The sequence below is a fragment of the Rhamphochromis sp. 'chilingali' genome (genome assembly GCF_963969265.1).
Source record: "Rhamphochromis sp. 'chilingali' genome assembly, chromosome: 17".
Classification (NCBI taxonomy): domain Eukaryota; kingdom Metazoa; phylum Chordata; class Actinopteri; order Cichliformes; family Cichlidae; genus Rhamphochromis; species Rhamphochromis sp. 'chilingali'.
The window spans coordinates 19,103,203-19,120,700 of record NC_137944.1 but is presented as its reverse complement, the minus strand read 5'-3'; the positions used below and the strand labels follow the sequence as shown (position 1 = coordinate 19,120,700).

Here is a 17,498-nt window from a genome sequence, read left to right as displayed (position 1 = left end):
CACTGATCAACCTGCAGTCAGCTGAGACTTCCGCCGGGTTGCAGGGGCAGCAGCCCGAACAGAGAAGCCCAGAATAGGAACATGAAATATCCCAAGTTTCAGTATCTGTTAGTTTATTGAAATAAACGAATACGTAAATAAATGAGTAATATTAATAATGAAAACTTGCCTGGTGAGGCATTTATTGAGACTATGGTTGTCTACAGGACTAAGAGTGGCTGCTTGTTTTTATTGTTGTACCTGTACAGATGTTCTTGCCTCTGACATATGTCCTCCGTGCATGAACGATAAAAACTAAAACTGAAACTGAAACATTTGCAAACAATAAAAACTAAACTGAAAAGAGCAAACACTCTGGAAATGAACTGAAACTACACTGAATCGAGAGGAAAAAGTCCAAGTAAATGATGCAATAGCGGAGACTGCATGGAAAAGGAAGGCAATGTTAAGTTTCGCTTTCCAAACACACACCTGAGAAGGTGGAACACGCCCTCCTCGGTCATCATCAGAGCCTGAAGCGAGGACCAAACCCCACGAGAAGAACCAGGCATGCCGCATGGATGAGAATGATGTCTAATGTGTGTGTTTGTGTGTGTGTGTGTGTGTGTGTGTGTGGGGGGGGGGGGGGGGGGGGGGGGGGGGGGAGAGAGAGAGGAGTTCTTTTGGGATTTTTTTAATGCATTTTGCACACAAACCTTTCCTTCATATTTTAAAGTTACCAGTCTTTATGTGATACACATTTCTTGTACTGTATGTGATTCTATTACTTTTGTGGTTTTCTTTGTATTTGATTTGTGGCTACTAATAAAGTCTTAAGTCTGATCAAGTCTTCTTTTATGGCTTTTATTACTTTCTGGATTTGTTTTGTGAGACAGAAATTACTGCACTTTTACATGAATAATCTCAGTTTATCTGTTTATCGCACTCATCTACATTTTAGATGAAGTTCAAATGTGGTTAACGTTGAAACTACACATGATTTATAAGTGATTAGTACACATGATTAGACATGAAAAGCAAATGAGGTTGTGTAGTTCTTGACTGTTCTTGACTAAAGCACAAAGGTGACCGACTGACTTTTGCCCGTGATGTTAGGCGGCGATCATACACTGATACCCTCTTAGCCAATTCAGTTTTCACCCACAGCCACCAAAAATCTACAAAATAATTAAATGTGCCAGTTAAATAAGAGCACACTGTGTTGTAACCGGCTTGTTTAGGTCGGACATGGCTGCATGGAAAATGAAAGCGATGTTAAGTTTCGTTTTCCAAACGCACAGCTGCTCTCAGGATATAAACAGAGACGCTCCAGCAGCAGAGCCACATTCACCACTCGAACAACATCAGCGACTCATCGCATCAGCTGGAAGCTCTTCAGTTAACAGACAATCGATCAACATGGACACAGGTAACATGGTTTAGCTTAGAATTTGCACCTGTGCTGGTTGTTTGGATCTTTGGTGTACTGTAAAACAGGCCGCTTTGCTTTGTGACAGCATCAGCTTAACTTATCGTCTTCTCTTGTCCAGAATGGACCGCTTCTTTATGGTTGGACACATTTAACGAACTGCTGAATGAGGACAATGAGCTGGACTATGGAGACCGGTGGACTCTCAACTTCAACTACAATCAGACAGACAGAGTCACCGAGGAGGAGAGGAGGAGAGGCTGGAAGGTCTCCACATATTGCGCCCGTGGAAAGTATGTGCCGCACGTCCTGCATTTATAAACTTTCAAATATGCAGGTCATATGAATACATGAGTGTTTGTTCGCTTTATGTGGCGCTCACAGTATTATTTCAACCAGAGTCGTAGCTATTCAAGTGGAAAGAGCAAGATGCAAGCGCGTAAAATATATTTGGACCTAACACAGTCTAATCGTTTCTCCACAGTTTTGAGTGTGCATCCTGCACAAGAACCTGGGCTTCAGCGCGGGTAGTGTTGGTGTTCCGGTACCGGCTGCTGAGGGGCCAGGGGACGGTGATCATGCGTCCTTTTGGTCAGGCCTGTCTTCGCTGCAGAGGCAACAAATTCAATCTCCCTGGTTTCGTGAAAAAAGAGGTGGAACAAGCCCTCCTCAGGCAGTTTTACAAAATTCGGAAAAACTGCTACCGCGAGGAAGATGATGATGAAGATAGTGGGAGATCATCATCAGAGTCTGAAGCGAGGACCAAACCCCACGAGAAGAACCTGTGCCAGGCATGCCGCATGGGCATTTGCTGTGTGGATGATGAAGATGATGATTAATGTGTGTGTGTGTGTGTGTGTGTGTGTGTGTGTGTGTGTGTGTGTGTGTGTGTGTGTGTGTGTGTGCGCGCGCGCGCGCGTAAGATGATGATTAATGTGTGTTTGTGTGTGTGTGTGTGTGTGTGTGGGGCGGGGGGGGTGTTCTTTTGGGATTTTTTAATGCATTTTGCACACAAACCTTTCCTTCATATTTTAAAGTTACCAGTCTTTATATGATACACATTAATTGTACTGTATGTGATTCTATTACTTTTGTGTGATTTTCATTGTATTTGTGGCTACTAATAAAGTCTTAAGTCTGATTAAGTCTTCTTTTATGGATTTTATTACTTTCTGGATTTGTTTTGTGAGGCAGAAATTACTGCACTTTTACATGACGCACTCATCTACACTGTAGATGAAGTTCAAATGTGGTTAGTACACATGATTAGACATGAAAAGCACACACCCACCAAAATTAATCTTTAAAATAATGAAATGTGCCTTGTAGCCAGTTTAATAACAGCATGCTCTGTTGTAACCGGCTTGTTTAGGTCGGACATGGCTGCATGGAAAATGAAAGCGATGTTAAGTTTCGTTTTCCAAACGCACAGCTGCTCTCAGGATGTAAATAGAGACGCTTCGTGCAGCAGAGCAACATTCGCGACTTGATAAGCATCAGTGACTTATCGCATCAGCCAGAAGTTCTTCGGTTTACAGAACAAAACATCGAGAAACATGGCCACATCGACAGGTAACTTTTTAAATGTATTTTTTTTTATTTTGCGGCAGTGAAACATTTCTTTTGATTAGGTGTGCATCACTTGCACATCACAGCACACCATTTCTTCTGCTTTTACACAACATTAAATAACACTGATCTCTGTAAAAGTGTATGATTCACTGAGATCATCAGCCTAACTTATTTCCCTCTCCTGTCCAGAATGGACTCCTTCTTTGTGGTATGACACCTTCAATGAACTGCTGGATGATGACAGTGAGCTGGACTATGGAGACCGGTGGACTCTTAAGGTTAACTACAACAAGACAGATGAAATCACTTATGAGGAGAGGAAGAAAGGCTGGAAGGTCTCCACTCACCAAGCAAACGGAAAGTATGTTAACTTATAAACAATAAAAACGTAAACATATGTAAAGTAATAGTTACTGAAAATGTGAAACAACAGCAAGACAACATAAAAATATTAAAAATATATAAAAATATATAAATCCATAGCAACAGCATAGCAAAACCAGAAGAAAAAAAGGAGGCAACATGTTTCAGACTGTGGGTGTAGTTGTAGTTTTCCATCTCCACCTTCTCTCTGATCACATGAGTGTGCAGGTTCTCTGACAAATGATCGTGTGACTGGGAGGAGGTTGCACACAGAATCAAAACAATGTCATTCTGTGATTAAAAAACTGGTTCTGCTGCTAAATGTAATTTCTTTATGGTGACTCAGAGAACCACACAATACTGTTTGAGCCACAGACTCATAGGGAGGCTCAGTTACTACATGTGGAAAAAGCAAGCTATAAATGTAAGTACATAAAAATAAATGTGTACCTCACAGCATGTAATCATTTCTCCACAGATTTCAGTGTGTATCCTGCAAAAAGACCTGGGATTCAGCGCAGGTGAGGTTGGTGTTCCGGTACCGGCTGCTGGGGGGCCAAGGGACAGTGATTATGCGTCCTTTTGGTCAGGCCTGTCTTCGCTGTAGAGGTGACAAGTTCAATCTCCCTGGTTTTGACAAGAAAGAGGTGGAACAAGCCCTCCTCAGGCAGTTTTACAAAATTCGGAAAAACTGCTACCATGAGGAGGATGAGGAGAAGGCTGAAGACAATGGAAGACCATCATCAGAGTCTGAAGCGAAGACCAAACCCCACAAAAACCACCTGTGCCAGGCATGCCGTGTGGGCCATTGCTGTGTGGATGACAAGGATGATAACTAGAGTGTGTGTGTGTGTGTGTGTGTGTGTGTGTGTGTGTGTGTGTGTGTGTGTGTGTGTGTGTGTGTGTGTGTGTGTGTGTGTGTGTCTACTTGTGTGCTAAAAGTGCTCAGAGAAACTCTTTTCTTGTTTACTGGTTCCTGGGATACTCTATCTGTTTTGCACGTGAAGTTAACAGTTTTAAGAGTACGATCCACATTCATGGTGCAGTATATGATCATATCACTTTTGTGTGCGTTCATTGTATTTTGTGGCTATTAATAAAGTCTGATCAAGTCTTGTTTATGGTGTTTGGTGTGTTATGGATTTGTTTTGTGTGGCAGACGTGCTATAAATTGCTGTACTTCGCATTCATCTATAGATCAGATCTTTTTTCCACTCCATTTATTTTCTAGTCATACCAGATACAAGTAAAAACATGAAACCAGAAATGCTGGTATTATACTAAAACGTACATGCCATAGAAGTAACAATGGTCAGTTTTAGCTGTCAGGGAAGCTTATGAATGCTCCCAAATTCTAACAGCATAGCAAATCAAGGTACAGCCGGAGTCATACTAAACTGCAGGCTATAGAGTCAGTCTTTCAAATTCTCCCAGATAAAGTAACTGCATGCAAAGACTTTTCACCCGGAACAAGCAGCAAAAATAAATGCAGAGAGGAGGAAGGAAATCCCCCAGACATGGCCCAGACTCTCGGCACAGCGACAGAGCCCACTGTCACAGCCCTTTCATAGACTCAAGAAATAATCTCATATAGTATGAAGGTAAAAGTTACGGTGATTTAGAGATCATTAAAATGTGTTCAGAATTTGGAAAACCGCTGATGATTCATTTCATAGATCACGATCACACTGCTCTCCCTAACATAAACCTTTATAAGTTTGGTATCTGCAATACTGGCCGTGTATTTAGTTGGTATGAGTTCAAGATGTGCACTATCTCACACTAGCAGCACAAGTCGCTAGACGGAACGTGAATTCTAAGTTTCGTTTTCCACACATCACGCATAAATAAACAGAGGCTGCCTGGAGAGCAGCATTCACAAGTCAAACTCTGTCTCATGTCAACGTTTCATTTCGTCTCCCAGAAGGTCTCCAAATATCAGACTTTATGTATCAGACCATCGAGATATACAGGTAACACACCAGGCTACTATTTGTTTCTTTAAACGCGTATATGGGTGATTGATTTGTAATTAATGCATTGCATATTTGTTTTGATCAAGGCGTTTAAAAGCGTTTCCTGTGTTCTTGTAATGACAAATATAAGAGTGATTTGCCTGTAGGCTATAGCATAAGCCTAACGTCCTTCCCTCTCCTCTTTGTCCAGCTTGGGCTCCTTCCTTGTGGACACACACCTTTGAGGAGCTCTTCTGTGGGGATAATGCGCTGGACTATGGAGAGCCATGGTCGCTCACCTTCAGCTACAAACAGACAGACAAATTATCCAAGAAGGAAAATAGGAGAGGCTGGAAGGTCTTCTCCCACTGCGCTTATGGAAAGTATGTTTAATTTAATGAAATCATATTTACCTTACACTGTATGTAATAATAATAGTAGAAACTATGCTGGAAAGAAAAAGGCATCAATCATGTTTCAGGTAGTGGGTATAAATTGAAAGATTGTCTTGTGCTTTTTCCGTCTCCACCTTATTCATGTTCACGGGAGCAGGTGGGTCACCTGTCGAGGTTATTGTGTGACAGGGACCAGCAGTGGACGGTATTAAAACAATGCTATTCTGTGGGGAAAACAGGTTCTGCAGTTTAGTTACAGCGATAATTGAACAGTTATCTTGCTTTATTAAGACTCTGACGATTCGCATGGTATGATTGACCCAGCGAATCATTACTAAAGCTTTCCGCTGACGTGGCAATCTGAAACTGAAAAACATCAGTTCAAAGCATTGATGGGACACAGACAGAGTTACTAACCTGAAAAATCACCATTGACCAGAGTCTATAGTCATAATTTCTCCCACAGTTTTCAGTGTGCATCCTGCAGGAGGATCTGGCCTTCGGTGCGTGTGGTGCTTTTGTTCCGTTATCGGCTGAGAGGCGGTAAGGGGGCGGTGACCATGCGGCCTTTTGGACAAGCCTGCCGGCGATGCCAAGACGATAATTTTCATCTCCCTGGTTTTTACAAGGAAGAGGCGAAAGAGGCTCTGCTCAGATTGTTTTCTGAAATCCGGAAGAACTGCTATGGACAGGAGGATAAGAATGAAGAAGGTGACTCAGGCGCTACGAGACGGAGGTCCAAACCCCACGAAAAAACCCTGTGTGAGGCCTGTTGTTTTGGCTTGTGCTGTCAGGATGATCAAAATGTTAAGTAGTGTGTGTGTGTGTGTGTGTGTGTGTGTGTGTGTGTGTGTGTGTGTGTGTGTGTGTGTGTGTGTGTGTGTGTGTGTGCGCGCGCAACAGCGAGGTGTAAAGAGAGTGGCAGTCTGGTTGTTTGCTGTTTTCTTGAGATCTTTCTTTTCTAGTTTACACACAAAAGTTTCCTTAATGAGCTGGTTTATTCATAATTATCTAAGTTATTGATAATAATAAATAATATGAAAACCTTCATTAGCAATAATAAGATTTCATCACTGTTGTGTGTTTATTTTGGACTTTGTGCAACCTGAAGGTGTGTCCTGATTATTTTCTTGGTTTGTTTGGTGTGATGTCTTGAGGTATAATCCAAAAATTGTAGTTACTGTACTTTTACTTGAATTGGTTTATCAGGAGGGAGGAGGCTGGGGGCAAACCCAGGACACGCTGGAGAGATTATATCTCTCGGCTGGCCTGGGAACGCCTTGGTGTTCCCCCGGATAAGCTGGAGGAGGTGGGCTTCTTGCTTTGGCTGCTGCTGCCACCCAGCCCCGGATAAGCGAAAGAAGATGTATGGATGTATGGATGGGTGGTTTGCGTCATCATTCCACTCATCTGATGCTTTTTTTTCTCACCACATGTATTTGTTATGTTTAGCAGACAAAGGTTTCACATGAAAAACGTGAAACATGTGATGCTGATATATTAAAACAGGATGCCGTGATACCGTTTCACTGCTGAATGACTCAGACACTTACAAGCAGATTTCTGATTGGCCCCAAATTCTCACAACATAACAAACTAATTACAGAGGTGTGCAAACTATATGTCTGCATGTGTACCTACATTGCATGCTCAAAAACACAGAGTGGGTACATCAAACAGTACTTTGATCTAGTTTTTTTTCTTGTTAGTTGCACTTTGTGTTACAATCTATGCATATAATTCTATATTGTATCACACTGAAGTTATGATGTTTATGGAGAGGTTTTATTAAACAAGCAAATAAATAAGTTTCGCCTTGTTCATTTCCCAAATTGCAACTGTGGTTATCACATCCCACCAAAATCTTTGGGGGAATCTTTGATATTCATTTTGTAACTAAATAGATAAATGTGCACAAGCTGTAAAGGCTGAAGGTTTGACTGTGTGATCATGTATCTCAATATCAAAACTGAAGTTGAGATTTCATTTTATGCTCTTATATTAAACTCTTTATACACTTGTGCATTTCCTGTTCCTTTTTGAGGTGTTACTAGGGTTAGATGCACTTCTCACATGTGATGACTTGTAAAGTTGAGCCAATCAAAATGTGGTGCATTGTCTCAGGTTGCAGGGTAAGGGGACAAAGATATAAAAATGCTTTCCTGGCCTATGATCATTTATGTTCATATATATCACACTGGTAATTTGTCAAACTCACACAAGGAATTAACCCCAAAGTGTTTGTGGCAAATAACATAACAGTTCAGTTGTTTTTACTAGTACAGCGCACTGGTGGGTGATTTTGTGGGGTGGTCTGGAAGTAATCATCTGCTTCTGAAAGAGGATGGCTATATTCCCCGTTTCTGTCCTGGGACAAGATGTTGACTTGATGGAGCAGTCCAATACCTAGGCATTCACATCTACAGGTTGTACTGGAAGGCCAAATGCAGAGGCTGTATCCAAAACTCACGTGCAGCAAAATGATGGCGCTTGGCTTTCACTCAGTTGCTGAGAATGCAGTGTAGTTTGTTGGTCTGCTGGTAGAGCACTGTTGGAGCTGGTGACACCAAAAGACTGAGTGACTAAAAGACATTTGGAGTTGTGGTGTAGGTCAATAAACAAAATCAGAGAGATAAAAGGCATTTACATGCAACCAATAACATACACAAATGATGACGATGATGATGATCATCATCATCATTTCAGCTGCTTCCTGTAGGGGTCACTGTAGCATCATCTGCCTTCATACCACTCCTTCGCACGTCCTCTTTCACTACACCCATGAATGTTCTTTTGGGCTTAGGATTTCCAGCTCTGGCACCTCCAGCTAGGTCTCCTGTTTTCGTTACTGCTAAAACAAAAAGAATTTCCCAAATATGGGACAAATAAAGTATTTCTCATGCCTTCATATACGTCATCATAAATGTTGTTATTGTTTCTCTTTTTTCTTTTTCAATTTTCTTCTCGGATTTTTAAAGTTTAATTACATTTTAAAATTATTATTATTATTATTATTATTATTATTATTATTATTATTATTATTATTATTATTATTTTCTTAACTGATATTGACCTTAACCAACCAACCAGCGAGCGCAGATAGCCGACCAATCCGGTGAAAGCTCTCTGCGTGACAGGTAGTGCTGCGCATGCGCAACACGCTTTTCCCTTTGGCAGCAACAACAACACAGAGAACGAAGTCAGTCTCGCCCCTCCGCTGTCGGCAACAGCATCATTGTCCCCACCGGGTCCGGTGGCAGAGAGGATGGTCCAGCGGAACCGCAGCCGGGGATGCGAATGACAGCCACAGGATAATGTCCCTGGATGTATGCAAGTTTCCGAATGAAGTGACCAAGTGAGACGACCGTGTAAGTAGAGCGACGGAGATGCTGCCCGGCTGTAGGTAGTTGAGGCTAACATATCTCGCTAACGTTAACCTGAGACAGGAAAATAGACGCTTTGCTAGCGTCGGTAACGGCAGAAAGGTAAGCTGCACTGGGTGTTAACGCTTCCCAGCGGCGCCGCCACAGCCTGCGAAAACGTTAAAACTACCGGCAAAGGGTTTTGTTCGGCAGCATTACAGAAACTACACACCTACCACTCGCTTCCAAGTTGGGGTAGTAATTCAAGCAGACTGTACGGTTGCTGAACAAAGGAGCTTTAACCAAGGGGCCGCATGGACACAAACATGAAGAGAGAAGTCGGCCACTGTTTGTTTTGTGCTCCATTTCATGCTGACACACTTCGGAGACACCCACACGAGGTCTGACCTGAATATTTAGCCGATATACGGCGACCCAGCTAATTTTGGTAAAATGCCAAGCTGCTAGTGAAGTCAGTCGCGCTGTATTATCGTATTATTTTTATTATTATTAATGTTGTAACGCAGCTTCTGCCTTTGACTCACAAGTTTTATGCCCCTTTTAACGACCATACATTGTCCCGCAGCAGTTATAGAGTGGCTTGATTGCCCAGAGTTTGGGTAGGTTTTACCACTGACGTGTTACAGCTGACAGCAACTTTTGATAACAGCAGCAACACTCCAGTGGCTGTCATGTTTTATGTGTGTTTGATTGTTTTTTGTTTTTCATTTAAAGCGATCGCTTTAAATTAGGCTTGTGACAGGTTGAACGTAAATGCTTTGATCCTCTTTGAATTTACTTTCACAATAGTTTGCAGCACATCATAACTGGTAAAACCTAAAAATCAGAGGAACGTAAGATTGGCAAATTCAAGGAAACCCTCAAACAAAGTGTGTGTGTGTTTTCAGAACAGCTTCAGGACTCTTTGGGGTTGGCTGTAAAATGCTCGGGAAGGCCCTCCATCCCTCCAGCTTTGATAAACATGATAATGCTAAATTTGTTGCATCAGTCCAAAATTTCTCCTAATAGGTGTTTCAGTTGGACTTAAAAATATTATTATCATTTTCATGCGTATTAAACTGTTCAGTGACCCAGTGTGCCCTACAAATGGTTGCATTGTCATCCAACCCACCACCAACATAACCGAGCAACTTGATCCCCACACTATAGGGGAAAGAGGGTATGGTTTTTCCTTTTAAGCTGTTGCCTAACAGGACTGACTGAAACCCAGCATTGAATGCCTGTTTTGTAATTAGATCTCAAATCATTAGTCAGTTATTGGATCAGCAGAAAAATAATCCACAACCCGGTCCCTCAGCCACACACTGCCATATTCTGTCTTCTCTAAAATTCAGATTTGCTGGTATGAATGCTATTATAAATCACTGGTCAGTAAGGACAGTCTTTTTTGTGTCATCTTACAATTTATGACACTGAAACAACTGTTTTCTGTCATTTTATTGACTAAGGATGAGACTAGACTGCTAATAAATAAGTAAAAAATAACTGCTAGTCAAAATCCTAATGACATTAAATCTTGTTTGATATTAAGTGATTCATTTGTCTATAAAAAAAAAAAAAAGAAAGCAAAGAGCAATCCATTACTTGTTTTGTTGCAATAGTTGCAGACTCTTTCCAAACTTTCACCATAAATTGCTTTTTTTGCGTGATTTGGTCTAAATGGGGGTGTGTTGCTGACTGGGTTTCCGAGAAGCTCGAGCACCATGACTGAGTCCTTGTTAGTGGGAGTCATCTGACGGGATTCATGTGTTTAGGATTCTTGAGCTCATGAGTCATTACGTCACAACTATTGCATTGCCTAAAATGGGGAAGACCATATGTATCAGAGGCCTGTTCTGAGTAGCTCTGTGTTATGAGGCTAACTAAATATTGTTGACTTTCAAGCGTGATTCATAAAACATGCCTCTGAAATTCAGCCTAGCAGATGAGTGCCAAGTTAACAAGCAGTGGAACACTTACTGTGCCTCAGTTCCACCCCACCATCGAATGATGTGTAATAAAGTCAATAGCTGCACTCCCACTGTGAACAGCGGCACTTGTGATCGCTGGAATTCCAAAATTCCTTCATGTCCAAACTTCCTGTCCTTATTTAGTATGAGAGACAGAGAGGGAGGTACGTGGAGATGTGAAGTGAACTGGAAGTAAACCAGCATGCACAAAACAGAGCCAAACAGACAGACTGACCTATTAACTACAGTCCCCACCACCACCACCACCCCCCCACGACCCCCTCCACGACCTCCCTCCAGATATACACAAACACACACAAGATCCGGTCTGCTGTGTGCATCACGAGAGAACTTGCAGTGGCTATTATTCACCGGTCTGTCAGTGTGTATTTTTCCTGTCTGTGTCCCTTTCTGTCACAGCAAAGAAAAGGGAGGCAGTCAGCCATGTTATTCAAATGTTCCAGAGCCCGGCCAGCCAGCGGCCAACTGTAGCCGGGCTAAAAAGAGGCTCTTTGTGAAGGCCAGACAGATGGCTATAGAATGAAGACTGTAATGATACCCTCAACAGCGCAATACACACAGAGGCCCATGCACTCATTACACAGTCCACTCATTACAGCATGTAATACCGTGTGTTAAAGGCACACCAAACTGTGTAAGTGTTTGTGAGTAAGAGAGAGAAAGAAGGAGAGGTGGAGAAGACGTGTACATCAAGCAGAGATAATGTACAATATGTGAAAGGACAGAAGTGTTTGTTTGTGTCCCATATCTCTCATCTCTTATATTGCTTGAGATATATATATAGATAGATAGATAGATATTGGGGGGGGGGGAAGCTTTCCAGGCCAGTTTTTCTTTTTAAGGAAATGGTGGGAATCCAACGGTTATATTTTGATAACCTGTGAATCTGCAGTAGGTTTATAAGCTGTTGCTGGGAGAGTAAGCTCTGCTGGGGCAGCCATAGCTATGACGCTTGTGATTCTTTCGTTTAGCGGCTGAGGGGCAAAGTAAAACTGGTTTGGGTCCAGCATGTTAGTGCTGCATGGTTTAACACACTCTCAGAGTCTCAGTAGCAGAAGAGCATGTAAACAGTCGAAGACATGCAGATTTTTTTTTTTTTTTATCTTACAACAGTGACCTAACTGGACACAATGGTCCAGAATGGTCAGTTGTGGTAATATCGACTGTGTCTTTCATCAACCAACTAACAAATCAATGGCTTGGATATCATCAACCTTCCCCTCTGGCCTGGCTTCTTTACAACTGTCTTTTTTTTCTGTCTCTCTGTTTTCTTTTCTATTTTCTATAAAATGGCATCTGTCCATCTAACACACAGCTAATCAATGAATGGACTCAATCGATTGTTTGCCTTTTTTTCATCTGCTCTTATTCCTTCTTTCCAACTTCATTTTCTCTCTAACCAATTCCCACCTTTCTCTTCTTTGCAGGGAAGGAAACGCTGAACCATGTTGCTCTAAGTCGTGACCTGTGGAGTACGGGGGGGTGGAGAAAGAGGAGGAGGAGGAAGAGAGGAGTAGTGAGGCATTGGCCACAGCTTTGTTTTAGGTGGCCGTTTGCGAGCCCGAAGCGATGGGAAACACAGCCACCAAGTTCCGCAAGTCCCTTGTGAACGGTGACGAGGCCCTGGCCTGGCAGCTGTACGAGGGCAACCCTCAGTTCAGGGATGGTCTGGACCCAAACGCATCGTATGGAGAGCAGTACCAGCACAACACACCCATGCACTATGTGTGCCGCCACGCCATGACACGTCTGCTCAGGTAAAAGTCAGTCTCATGCAATGCAGCAGTTATCCAGTGCAGTTAGGAGGGCAGTGAGTCATGTTAAATTGAATAACAATTAGCAGCATGTCAGATTTAAGACATTTCTGAGAATCACCATATCTGTAATTGCCTTTGATGGCAAGAAAGGCCACTTAATGTGCGGAGGCCCAAAGACGCCAGTCGCATATATACTGTAAGATTATGTAAATGATGTTACAGGGAGCGGGGAAAGTGCATTAGCCATGAGGAGCTGTGGAAATAAAATGTAGTTAGACCCTTAAAGGCACTTACTTTGTAAGATATAAAACTGCAAGCCACCATCTCAAAAATGACCAATGGCTTGAATGAGCACTTCTGAGAGTCTCGTTAAAGGTTCTGATTTTTATTTTTTTTGTTGTTGTTTTAATACGCGATGAGTTCACGGGACCTGTTATCAGAACTGCTATTTCTAGGCTGACCGTGCACACAACAGCTGTTTTCTCTGTCATTCTGTTTTGTTTTGTGTTATTCAGCACAGAAGAAAACTTGGCTTAAGTATTGCTCCCCTGCTGTCTTTGAAACGAGCTGGTCCTGCTGGATTTGTTAGGCCTCAGTCACGCAGACCTCGAGACTGATTGCTGCTCCCTGCTGGTCGCTAGGGAAAAATGTTATTCCCTGACTGGTTGGCGAATGGTTGCTGGAAATTGATCGCAAAGAGAGTGCTGCATTGAAAACTTCTTTGTGATTACTCTGGTTGATAGCAGATTGCCTGTAGTTTGCATGGAAGATGCCGACTTGTCTGTAAACACTTGGTATTTACTCTTAAGAGCTCTAGTGACACTTGAGAATGCTTCACAAACCAGAAGTGGAGAATGTAGCCTTCTGTGTAAAAGTTGTACAATCACCATTCCAGACATAGAAACTGCACAGTCCTAAATATACAGAAAGAACAGTGGATGGCGGGGATGGGAGAGTCTCTGGTCTCCATCTGTCAGTCTCACTTTGCATCGCACATCTCACAGTTTCACTGTCACTTTGCAAGCATTTGCAGACACGTCGGCATCTTTCATACAAACTACAAGCAATCGCACGAACCTGCTAGCAACCAAAGCAGTTGAAAAGTGGCTGTCAGTGCAGTATCCTCTTTGCGACAAATTTCACCTATCAAAAAGCAGCAGCTTCAAACTACCTCTTGCCAACAAATTTTTCCTTTGTGAACGGTGGTTGACCGGATGGTCACTGACCAATCTCTAGGCCTGTGTGATTGAGGCCTTAGGTGGTTCCTCTATAAATCAGACACTGAGCTACTTGTGGTCTAAGTAGCTTCCAGCATCTGTCCGCCTTTGGTTGTTCGACAAATTAACACCTCTTGGATGTTTGCTGCAGGCTAACGAGTTGTCATAAACTCAAGTAGCACTCCTGCTCTGCTACCATGCTGCTTGCTCTACTGTGCCCCGCCTGCTTGCTCTCTCGCACACACGCAGTAATAGCCACAAACTGAAATCTGGTGAGAGAAATTACAGAGAAACTAGCGAGACATTCACACTGTAGTGAAGTCAAAGACAAACGCAACATCCTGGTAAATAAAGTAACTAAAACATTTCAGTATTTTTAGCTTCACTGGCACATTTCTTGCTTCTTGTTAGAATATTTTTGCATCAGCACGAAGCTTCCTAATGTCTGAAAATACAGCTGTTCAGGTCATCTCATGTAAAGCTTCATAGACTTCACAGAGTATGTGGACTAAGCTTGTATTACAATTTTGAGAAGTTGATAAGGATGCTGGAGAGGCAGATCTGATCTAAGGCTTGTGTGTTTCCAGTACTATGCAAGTCTTACTGGGAAATTCCATCCGCTTTTGTGTACATTCCTTTAAAGCTCTTTCTTGTGAGTCTCTCTGCTTAATGAAGTGCGGTGCTAAATCACTACAGTTCCTCTTTAAGAGTATTAAAAGATTTGAATTCATTGCATGGCTATTGTGCTGTGAGGAGTTTCACCGCCTGCACACTTTCTCAAAACAAGAGTTCGCAGAAATAGACAGACAGCACCATCAACAGCAATCAAGTCAACAGACTGACAAAAACCACAGAGTCACTAAGTCAAACACAGCCTTAAGAAAAGGGGTCAAACTATAGAAAAATATAGCAAGCAGCACACCAGTGGGCCTTTGTTACCTCCTGCAGAGATAATCAAGCTGCTGGCCTTGACCATGACAGCTGATTCAGTGACTCAGTAGTCTTCCTCCTCTCCTCCTCCTCCCATTTGTCCTCTCTCTTAGCCTTTCTTACCATGATTACGGGGGGTCGGGGGGCGGGGGGTTCATTATCTGTCTATCTGCATGTGTGCACACGGCCGTTTGTGTTTAAAGGAGGTGGAAAAAAACTGAGACTCGGCAACTGCTTAATGCGTCTGAGAATATAACACAGTGAATCAATCCATGTGCTATTTGTGTTCCTTCCTACTAACCTATAATGGGCCAGAGAGGCGTGCTGAACGCAGCGCTCTGCTCCTGATAAGCATCAGAGGAAAGGCTTCTTTGTTCCAGCAGTTCAGTTGGACAGTGGCAATAGAGAGACAACCGAGAAATCTCAGACAAAATAAAGACTCACAGAGGACGAGCGTGGGCTGGTGGATGGAGAGTCTGTTTCAGATTATTTTTAACACGTATCTGCTTCGTGTTTATTCGCTCTCTGCTAGTCGTCTCTGTGGGTCGAATTGGCAAGTAATCCCGTGAGAAGTGCAAACTGGAAAATCTCAAGTAGACCTATTACTGGAAAACTGGGTGTAGTTCAGGAAGTGTAACCCTTCCTCCACGACAAGTCACAGGAAAAAATATGTAAATAACAACTCGGACGTCATTGTGGCAAAAGTTTGTTTTTCTTTTGTTGAAAGAATCAAAAGAGTACATTTCAACTGCCGACTTCATTTATTTATTTTTTTATTTATATCTTGGACGCATTGAGTCTCCTCAAGCTGATTTGCTTTTCAGCCATGTGTACGACAAAGTAGTTAGTTTTAACGCTCCGCTGAGGTTTCCTGCCCTCCACTAATAACTTCACAGCAACAACACAAAACATGTGACCTCCCCACAGCCTGCTTATATTAGGGCCATCCATCCTGAACATCGGGATTTGTGCATGCATATGTGTGTCGAGGTGGTGGTGGAGGGGGTATTGGGTTGGGGTTGGGAGGGAATAATTAGTGATTATTGCTGTGCGGATGAATTGGCAGTGCACTGTCATTAGAGAGAAGCTGCAGGGGCTTGTGGCTGACAGGATAAGAGGGTCAAAAGTGGAAAAGCAGGGCAGCAGTGGAGGAATAGACTGAAGGACTACACACTGAGAAACTTCAAATTCAGAAGCATCGACTGCCGTGTCCAAATTGTGCAAGAGAGGGCGAGGCTTTACAAAATCTTTTCAGCTGGTGTCCTTACAATTGTCAATCCTGTGACATCCTATTTTTTTCTTCTCCTTTTATTGGATTTGCATTAGAGAGAATCATTTTATGTGCAACACTATTTGTGCTGTGCCGCTGATGAAAAAGAATCTGTTTTTCCTCGCTGGCTTTATCGCAAATAGGAAGGTGTGGGGGGAAAAACAAAAAGAGACTTTGGTTTTTAAAATGTAAAAAGAAACTTGAAAAGGGAAAGGTGCTGAGGCATATAAAAGAGTGGAGAGGTAATCAGTAAATGGAGGTTTCCACAGACATAAAGCAGGGGAAACTATTTTACTAAACAGAACTGCAGCTACAGTCTTACTCCCAGAGCAACTGGCACATCCATCACCCGCTAAGTGTGTGTGTTTGTGTGCATGTGTTTGCGCTCACACCCGTCAGCCAGCATGTCCATTATCTCAAAGATGTTAAACAGAAATAGTCGATATTATGCCATCTTTACCTTGTCTCTTCATTTCACTGTCCATTTTACTTCCATAATTCATCTTCCTCTTCTCTTTGACTCTGTTTCAAGCCTTCCTCCTGTTACTGTCAGGCCTTTCCTCTCTTTCCACCTCACATGTGAATACCTCTGAACCGGTTTTACCCTCTTTTATCTAATCTCTTCATTCTTGTCTGCATCATTTAGGTCCTTCCTGTTCAGCAAAGAAGGAAACCCCAACAAGCGCAATGTGCACAATGAGACTTGCCTGCATGTGCTGTGCCAAGGCCCACAGATCCTGCTGCTGCCAGAGGGAGCGCTGTCACCACGACTGGCCAGACCACAGAGGGACGAGCAGCGCCGTGCAGACTGCCTGCAGGTACAGACGCACGGGGGGGCAAATATAGATTAGTGTCTACGCTTGCATGGTAGTGGGAATAAACTGCATTCTATGAAGCCACAGCTGACACATGTGGTGTGTCTTTCCATTACCAGATGATCCTGAACTGGACTGGGGCCAGGCTAGAGGGAGGCCAGTACGAGAAAGCTAATGTTAACGCCACCGACAACCACCACAGCACCTGTCTGCACTATGCTGCCGCTGCAGGCATGAAGAGCTGTGTGGAGGTGAGACAAAGTCTTGGACGCTATTCAAACTCCAGGGTTTTTCATGCATATGAAAATGTTTGGAGTCCAACAAAGAGGTTTGACCTTCAACCAAAGGTCAAAAAGCAGGGCAGTGCTTAAAAAACAATAATTTAACCCTTTTTTAAAATGTGGTTTAGTTGATTCAAAGTTAAAATACACTTTTTGAATATGAAGTGGTTGTAATGACAGTA

General features: G+C 42.7%; 4 protein-coding genes across 5 annotated transcripts in view; all 4 read left to right on the top strand.

The window, feature by feature from the left end:
* Positions 1 to 1,292: 1,292 nt before the first annotated feature.
* Positions 1,293 to 2,383, top strand: LOC308384522 (receptor-transporting protein 4-like). Its single transcript, XM_080863042.1, has 3 exons — positions 1,293 to 1,408; positions 1,530 to 1,701; positions 1,893 to 2,383. Exons 1-3 carry the CDS (start codon positions 1,399 to 1,401, stop codon positions 2,245 to 2,247), a joined length of 537 nt encoding a protein of 178 aa, XP_080719168.1. The 5' UTR covers positions 1,293 to 1,398; the 3' UTR covers positions 2,248 to 2,383.
* Positions 2,384 to 2,676: 293 nt separating this feature from the next.
* LOC308384521 (receptor-transporting protein 4-like) lies at positions 2,677 to 4,428 on the top strand. The gene is made up of 3 exons (XM_080863041.1): positions 2,677 to 2,980; positions 3,170 to 3,341; positions 3,822 to 4,428. The coding sequence occupies exons 1-3, from the start codon at positions 2,965 to 2,967 to the stop codon at positions 4,180 to 4,182; spliced, it is 549 nt and encodes a 182-aa protein (XP_080719167.1). The 5' UTR covers positions 2,677 to 2,964; the 3' UTR covers positions 4,183 to 4,428.
* A 783-nt stretch (positions 4,429 to 5,211) lies between these two features.
* On the top strand, positions 5,212 to 7,881 carry LOC308385223 (receptor-transporting protein 3-like). Its single transcript, XM_080864034.1, has 3 exons — positions 5,212 to 5,316; positions 5,510 to 5,681; positions 6,160 to 7,881. The coding sequence occupies exons 1-3, from the start codon at positions 5,241 to 5,243 to the stop codon at positions 6,506 to 6,508; spliced, it is 597 nt and encodes a 198-aa protein (XP_080720160.1). The 5' UTR covers positions 5,212 to 5,240; the 3' UTR covers positions 6,509 to 7,881.
* A 1,006-nt stretch (positions 7,882 to 8,887) lies between these two features.
* Positions 8,888 to 17,498, top strand: part of LOC308384393 (ankyrin repeat and IBR domain-containing protein 1-like) — a 28,060-nt gene continuing 19,449 nt past the window's right edge. For both annotated transcript variants that reach the window (XM_080862928.1, XM_080862927.1), the window contains exons 1-4: positions 8,888 to 9,061; positions 12,474 to 12,803; positions 16,867 to 17,038; positions 17,155 to 17,286. In XM_080862928.1, the coding sequence (XP_080719054.1) occupies positions 12,616 to 12,803; positions 16,867 to 17,038; positions 17,155 to 17,286 (492 nt within the window). In that variant the 5' untranslated portion in view covers positions 8,888 to 9,061; positions 12,474 to 12,615. The remainder of the gene's footprint in view (positions 9,062 to 12,473; positions 12,804 to 16,866; positions 17,039 to 17,154; positions 17,287 to 17,498) is intronic.

What these genes read in the sequence shown, in the direction of transcription:
- LOC308384522 (XM_080863042.1), top strand. An exon ending in ACATATTGCGCCCGTGGAAA is followed by an intron (nt 1,702 to 1,892) that starts GTATGTGCCGCA and finishes GTTTCTCCACAG; the next exon opens with TTTTGAGTGTGCATCCTGCA.
- LOC308384521 (XM_080863041.1), top strand. An exon ending in ACTCACCAAGCAAACGGAAA is followed by an intron (nt 3,342 to 3,821) that starts GTATGTTAACTT and finishes ATTTCTCCACAG; the next exon opens with ATTTCAGTGTGTATCCTGCA.
- LOC308385223 (XM_080864034.1), top strand. Translation starts at nt 5,241, where the DNA reads ATGTCAACGTTTCATTTCGTCTCCCAGAAGGTCTCCAAATATCAGACT. An exon ending in CAGACCATCGAGATATACAG is followed by an intron (nt 5,317 to 5,509) that starts GTAACACACCAG and finishes CTCTTTGTCCAG; the next exon opens with CTTGGGCTCCTTCCTTGTGG. An exon ending in TCCCACTGCGCTTATGGAAA is followed by an intron (nt 5,682 to 6,159) that starts GTATGTTTAATT and finishes TTTCTCCCACAG; the next exon opens with TTTTCAGTGTGCATCCTGCA.